This window comes from Benincasa hispida, chromosome 5 (assembly GCF_009727055.1).
Source record: "Benincasa hispida cultivar B227 chromosome 5, ASM972705v1, whole genome shotgun sequence".
Lineage (NCBI taxonomy): Eukaryota > Viridiplantae > Streptophyta > Magnoliopsida > Cucurbitales > Cucurbitaceae > Benincasa > Benincasa hispida.
This window is the reverse complement of record NC_052353.1, coordinates 32,563,928-32,571,927: the sequence shown is the minus strand read 5'-3', so window position 1 is coordinate 32,571,927 and position 8,000 is coordinate 32,563,928. Positions and strand designations below refer to the sequence as shown.

Sequence of the window (8,000 nt, the reverse complement as noted above, 5' to 3'; positions counted from 1 at the left end):
TCTGTTGACCGCGCGTGTCACTCTGACACGCGCTACGCGGTCAGAATGCGGCTGTTCAACCGACGTATTTTGATCATTTTATTTTATTATTATTTTTTAATGCAGTCTATAAAATTAAAAAAATAATTATAAAATATTCCGACGATGGGGACAAAAAAAAAAAAAAAGTATCCATTTTCCCTAAATAAGTTTGAAACCCGTCTTAATTAACTTTCAAAACTCTCCCCCAAATCTAAATAAACCAGATGCAGCCTATCATTACCCATTCTAACTTTGTCCCGAGGTATGAACTAAATTTACCATTAATAATTTTCTTTGACCTCTCTTTTTATTCACATTTGTAATTGCCAAGATACTTCCAAAACCTCTCGTGAAAGTTTTCAAAAACAAACAATCCAACTTTTCAACCGTTGAACGCCATCAACCAATCAATTTCTCGACGTAGCGTGAATCCAAAGCGTTCCTCATCGTCGGAGTGGAGGAACAGAGATGGCCGACGAGAGCGTCAAGACGGAGGCTCTGCAGATTATTGGAATGTTTCAAGTTCTTCCCAAATTGGTAGTCTTCGACCTCGATTACACTCTCTGGCCATTCTATTGGTAATTTCTCGCTCTCTTTTTTCATCTTCTATTTCTCTTTCCCGTTTGTTGACTCAGAAAAGCGCATGTCGATTGATTCTGTTCTATAACTGTTTTATCGGTTTCATTTCTGAGCCGATTCAGTGCTGCTATACTTCCTTTTGTAGTTGGGGCAATTTTCATGAAACTATTCGGTTTCACCTTGTTCGTCTTATAATTTGTTGATTCGAACGAGATGATCTTTTCTAAGAAATGAAATTGAAGTACAATATGTTATTGATGAAACTCATTCCTTAAGCTCCGTGCCTTCTTCCGTTATTTGTCAACGAGATTATTAGGTTTTTTTTGTATCTGAACTGATGTTCGTGCGACTTGAGAGAATTAGAAGTAGAATGAAGTTGTGTATGATATTCAGATTTTCTAGCTTGCAGCAATTGACTTATAGATGAGTTCATAAGAAAGACGGTCTTTAGAGTTATTAAGATCAATCTGTAGTTATCTCCTTTGTCAATATGCAAGCTTATGGTGTCTGTCGCTTCTAAATCTGTAGTTATTTTGAAGTGTTTATTAGAATTTCATCCAAATTATACACGAGTACAGACACTAATCCTCAAGGAGGTTTCAACCATCCCATTACCCGCTGCAAGAGAAAACACAGGCTCTAAGTTATAAGGCCCCATTTCATAACGATTTCGTTTTTAGTTTTCTCTTTTTGGAATTTAGGATCGTTTCCTTCCAATTTCTTCATTATGGTTTTCACATTTCTAACAAAGAACATTGAATTCTTGGTCGAACATCAAAAACAAAACAAAATAACTTATAGGTGAAATTTGGAAGCAGCGATTATAAGCTTAACTTTCAAAAACTAAAAACTAAAAGTCAAATAGTTATCGAATGAGACTTAAGTTTTTAACCTGCCGTTAAACCCAAGACTTAGAATATCTCTTAACTATCTCTTACATCTTGGGGTTAGTTGAGAATGATTTGTTAGTCATGCTTAATATGGTTGTTATTGCAATTGTTAAGTCATGCATCCAGGTTGACCTTCCCCATCTTCCTTTTATGACAGTGAATGTCGCTCCAAACGTGAAATGCCATCTCTGTATCCTCATGCCAAAGGCATATTATATGCACTTAAAGACAAGGGAATTGACCTTGCCATTGCTTCTAGATCACCCACACCTGATATTGCCAAGACGTTTATTGATAAATTGGGAATTGGGTCAATGTTCGTAGCTCAGGTGAGAATACGAATGATTTCTCATTTTACATTTCTTGTTTATTTATCAGCTTTGAAGTTTTGGCCTATCTTCTGTTACTTTGTGGAATGAGAAATCTCCATTTCTCCTAGAGAAATTATGTGGTATTCTCAATGTTCCTGCCACGGATATACCTTGAAATATTGTAGCTAAAAGAATACTTCAATCAGGAGAATTGTAATTACTTCCCTAAAAGCACTAGAAATGCACTTCTAACAATCTTCCTATATTCTAACAAGGATCTTAGGGCAAGAAAATTACTTCCCTAATAGCACTAGAAATGCACTTTACTTCTAAAAATCTTCCAATATTCTAGCAAGGGTCTTACGAGTATATCTTGCCCTTGTTATTTTAAATAATCAGCTTATAGTGAGAAATTTTTGCTTGTTAGCTCTATCCGGTTTTTCATGCTCGATGATCATTTACAGGAGATATTTTCCAGTTGGACACACAAAACAGAACATTTTCAGAGAATTCATTCAAGGACTGGTGTACCATTCAAGTCTATGTTATTCTTTGATGACGAGGATCGGAACATTGAAACTGTAAAACTCATTTTTCTCATAACTTTTCTGTGTTTTTTCTTTGTATTCTAAGATAGTGCTTTGAGGTTGAATTGACTGGCATGAGAAAACATTCTTAGGATGCCATATCTATGTATTGCCATCTTAACAAAGTTTTTTTTTTTTTTTTTGTATGGCAAATACAGGTTTCCAAAATGGGAGTAACTAGTATTCTGGTTGGCAATGGAGTTAATCTTGGGGCACTGAGGCAGGGACTCTCAAATTACTCCCAGAATGTGAATAAAATCGAGAAGAACAAGAAAAGATGGACAAAGTACACTCAGAACTCAACTTCATCAGAGAAAAGTGAGTAAAAAAACAGGAAAGTGATTATAAACTGCGAGAGGGAATATTATATACTTTCAGATGCACTTTGTCAACTGCCTTAAGAACGTTTACCCTATATTTATGAGTTTGATGCTCAAAAGAACATAGTTGAGGGAATATTATATACTTTCAGATGCACTTTGTCAACTGCCTTAAGAACGTTTACCCTATATTTATGAGTTTGATGCTCAAAAGAACATAGTTGAAGTAGCATTTTGGTTGTTCAACTCATTCATACCGTTTGTAACCTTGTTGACTCGGATTCGTATCTATCGAGGTCAACAGTATATCTAGAACCTGTGATAGGAGAAAAACAGTAATGGTGTTTGTTGGTTATATCTAACAACAAATTATTGAAATCACTGGTTTATGCATTTTTTTTTTCTTTGAAAGAAATTGTGTGCCTATTTGCATGTCTTGTTCTTTTAAGTTGGGTGGGTATTGGTAAAATTTTCTCAAGTCTGGACTTGTTGAAATCCTAAAATTGGAAGCTTTCTTTATCACATTCCAACTTCCTATAGCGAACTTTTGAAGGAGGAAGTAAAATAATATGCTTGCTTATTATCCAAAGTGTTAAAGACTTGTCCATGCAAAAGCTGTCAAATGAAAACTATGACATTTTTGGAAATTCAACCTGGAGGACAAAAGAGACTTCTAAAAGTGAGAGAGGAGAACAAAGGGGCTTCTAATAAAGGGGGAAGAAATAAAGACTAGAAGAAAGAACTTTGGGGCTATATGGGGCATTGAGATAATTATTATAGTCAATATAATTATAGTCTGAGTATTATAATAGTTTATCGAGGTGTAAACTATTTTAGTTGGATTATAAACGAGAAGAGAGTATAGTTACAAAATAGTGTTTACTATTTAATAAATACTATAGACAGTGGAGATTTTCAAATAGTTTTACTATAAAAGTTACAGTGAAACTATTTGAAAATGAGAAACCCAAACATTGAGTGAGTTATAATAGTTGTAAACTTCAATTATTATAATGAGAGACCTAAACATTGAGTGAGTTATAATAATTGTAAACTTCAACTATTATAATGAAAGACCTAAACATTGAGTGGCCTATAATAGCTCACTCCACTCAAGGCAAAGTTGGGGGCTGTCTCCTAAACGATTGGGGAGCAAAAATTGAGAATCTCTTTTTTCTTGGTTGATAACAGGCAGAAATGCACGTTATTATAGTACTAAGTTCTTAAACAATGTTGGATTGTGTTGATAAAACATGTTAAATTGCGTCCATTAAGCATCAATTTCATATTATTGCGGTCGCATGCGTTATTGCATAGGAACAGTTGATTTTAGTGTTTTTATGCAGAATATGCGTTGACGTAATGCAAGAATTGCGATCATAGGAAATCATTGGTCGAGTGCAACTTTACCGCAAGGCTTTGTGATGATTGTGTTCGCAAACATTCGCTCGAGAAGGATCGCCGTAACTTGGTCAGCGCAACATAGTGGGCGCATCTGGGAGAAAGGCTAATTAATCGCGATGGGACAGAAAGCTGATGACAGTCGAATCCAAATTAAGTTGACAAGCCGATAACGATCACAAGTACATTCAACTTTTCGGTGACAATTATTTAGCGCATTAGTCAGAAGAATTAAAGCCATCCCATCCGTGCAATCATGAGAGAGAAGTCGCCGTTCACCTTGGATGTTCTATAAATACCAAGAGCAACCTTCAGAAAAGGGTTGAGCAGTTCCAACGAGTTAATCAGTTCGCACATCCTTATTCATAGTTTTCTTTCATTTTAAGGTGGACGCGAGAGAGGAGGTTGTGCCGATAGATCGTTCCGGTAAGCTTGGGAGAGCGCCAGAAGCTTCAAGGATAGAGAGAGGGCTGACGCCTGCGGAAGCGGGAACATCTTTAGAACCGAATAGAGATTATAGTGTAAAAGCCTCGGTCAACAAGGAATTGCTACTAGGGTCTCTACCTTTAACTTCCATTGTTATTTTGTACTCCGTTCATTTTTTGAAATAGAATTTACTTCTCTATATCTGTTCACTCTCTGTTATTTACGCATGAGTAGCTAAATTAGTTGAATGGGTTGAGAAGCATTTAGCTAGCATAACTAGGGAATCTTCACTCTATGCGATTATCTTGTATTATGAGTGCTTCATTCGTCCATTAGGGATACTCAGGAGGGTAGTCTAAGGACAGGATCTATGCTTCGGAAGGTCAGGTTAGAATCTAGGCTCGAGAGAGTCAGATTAGAACACATAAGCAAGAGATAGGAGCTTAGGAATAAGCACTGTTTGCTATTAACGCATCGCATGCATCCTAGAAATAGGATATGATTGTATGCGGTCACCTTGCTTTTATGCATTTTGCATCATCACATAGGACAAGAGTAAAGACTTAGGGATAAGCTCTATGAACACTTTTGCATTCAACACATGTGTCCTAGACTTAGGAGCATCACATTTGCATTGGAAAATGACTTGCTATGCATGGTTGTAGCATGATCGCATAATCTGACGCATTCCCAAGTAACGCTAGCTAAAGATCTTCTCAACTCGTTCATCGCATACTCAGTGCATCTCTCACATAACTGACTTTTCTCAAATCCGTCGCATTTGTTTATTTTCTCATTAGCGCAATCAACAACAAACCAACAATTTATTTATTCGGTTACCGCAAAGTTTCCATAAAAATTACCAACGCAACCTGTTTTCACAAATCCCTAAGTTCGACCCTGGACTTACCAGGAAACTCTGTGGAATTTACATTTGGATTCCACTGAGGAAACTTGAGTGCACAATGCAATTTCACCATCGCATATCATCCACATTTTCACTCAATAAAATAAAAAACTTGATGATGGGAAATTAGAAGTCAATTTTACTCGACAACTAAAATCCCTTGGACGCGGTATGCGATGCATGTTCCTAAGATATGTGTTGATAGTCATGCGTCGATGGTCATGTGTTGGAATGAATATGCGTTGATAAATGTATGTGATGACCATGCGTCCTGTCACAAGTTTTCTTGAGCTCACGCCAAGTATAACGCGAACGTAAGTTTCTTTGGTAATCCGAGGTCGAACACAGGGACTTGTAGCTATATGAATGCGGTGATGTGCATGCGACAGTTAAATAAAAGAATGTTGGAGGGGTTGCTAAGTTAATCCTACTCCTACTCTTACTCCTATCTAACAGAAAACGCAATGAGAATGTGCATGAGAGGAAGAGATACGACAACACTTGACATGAAAGAAATGAATGGGAAAATAGATAAAATGCGGAGATGTTTTCATTGCAACCCTTAAGAGTGACCGCAAGGGCAACCTTAGTCAACGCAAACTATGCAATCATGCTACACACACGTGAACCTAACTTTAGGAAGTATATGATGTATCTGCGATATTGCCGAGAAATCTATGCCTGCCTAGACCTCCATAACCAGCTCACTAGCTCCCACCGCATGAGCATGGCTGCCACATGACCCTTTATCCTACTTCCTAGACGCATGCAAATCAATTCTGTAGGGTGCATACGCTGTGTGAAGCAAATAGAGCTTATCTCTAAGATCCCCATTCTTGCCTATGCGTTCCAATCCACTCTCTCGAATCTTAGATTTGTGTTTTAGACTACTCTCCCAAGTATACCTAAATGATGAATGAAGCACTTATAGGACAAGGTAACCGCATGAACTTTGCTGATCTAAGATTGTTACTATCCCTAGTGAACAATGTATACATTGCTTAATAAGACCAACCACTTACCCTCCCGGGTAATTGATTGTTGCTGACTTTACTCATAGACAAGCAATGTGTTAGCCTATAGACAGGCGTTGCAGCAGCTTCACACTAAGCAAATAAGATTACTCACACACTCGCGCAACGCATACCTTTCGGTGGGTTGCTACATGCTTCATATCCCTAATCCACATGACTAAGTATGCGATACCCAAGCAATCCTACTAAGTGTTGCAATGAAAGTAAAGATGCTAAGCAAAGAAGATGGAGATGGAGTCGAAGGAAACAGAGAAATGCATTGAAAACAAATTGTATTAATTCCTTAATGTCATATAATACAATATAAGAAAAGAAAGAAAAATGAAGTGACCAGTTGGAAGCAAAGACTTGCTTCTAGCGGATGTGCGTTAAGGCTTCCGGTGGTGCCATGGATGGGCGGAGGAGCTGACTCTCTCGAGATCTAGCTCTAGTCGTCACTCGGAATGGATGAAGGAGGTGAAGAACTCTTAAACATCTTCTCACGCAATTTGTCTAGATCACGGGGAAAATCCCCGAATCACAAGGATCATCCCCGGATAACTTGAATTTTTGCTTATCGGCTTCTATTTATAGAGCTTGGGTCGCCGATAGCATTAATTGGACTGCTCTAAGTCTGACATTCGGCGCGTTAGTCCTTTCTGAACCTCTGCCATTAACGGCGTGGTAGATGAAATGTAAGCATCATCTTTGATGCCTTACATGACACACGTGGGGGTAAACCAAAACGAAGGGCGTAACCATGTTCAACACCGCATTTTTTGAACTTTGAACGTACGCATTCTCAAAAGCTAAACACAAAATTGCAGTGGATGAATAAAAAGTTTTTTGAGCAAAGGCTTGCCGGATTTAAACTTAGAAAAGATCCTTTTGAAGAAGCAGCCAAAATGGAGGAGAGCATTGCGATGATGGTCAAAGGCGTGTGTAAATTATATTCTGAGAAGCTGGTCATCGCAAAGGAAAGCATGAAGGTGAGTTAGAATTTCTTGAGTATAACGCATGCTTGAGGAAAATCATGATTTTAAAGTTTGGGGGTGTGATGACATGCAGAAATGCATGTCATCTTAGGCCTTTTACTTAGAATTATGAAGGATGTTAAGCAACATATGTGGCAATTGTGCTAGAAAATCACAAGAAAATGAGCTTGCGTCGATTAGTATGTTGAATCTCAGCTAACCATTATTTTGCGTTATATGCATTCAATGTTTTATTTTTGTAGCTAAAAAAGGAAATGGACGCAAACGCGGAAACCAGACCACTGCAAGACGACCGCATGCGGAGAAACACTCCATCGCAAGGCCGAACGCATCGATCAACGCATGGATATTGCGGTAATCAGCCGTATGCACCCTCGCATGGGAGTTGCGCTCGCCTAGTGATTACGGTCATCGTGTTGAGTTGCGGTATTAAGCGAATGCGGTCATTAAATGATTGTGGCTACGCGACAACGCATACTAATGGAATCAACGCAAGGTTGGTGGAATGAACGCTCAACGCATCTACCTTGAGAAAAACAAAAAGGATTGC

At 38.1% G+C, this 8,000-nt stretch overlaps 1 protein-coding gene across 1 annotated transcript; it reads left to right on the top strand.

Moving 5' to 3' along the window:
* Positions 1-354: 354 nt before the first annotated feature.
* On the top strand, positions 355-2,958 carry LOC120077460 (magnesium-dependent phosphatase 1). The gene is made up of 4 exons (XM_039031340.1): positions 355-599; positions 1,648-1,819; positions 2,266-2,382; positions 2,547-2,958. Exons 1-4 carry the CDS (start codon positions 490-492, stop codon positions 2,712-2,714), a joined length of 567 nt encoding a protein of 188 aa, XP_038887268.1. The 5' UTR covers positions 355-489; the 3' UTR covers positions 2,715-2,958.
* Positions 2,959-8,000: the final 5,042 nt, after the last annotated feature.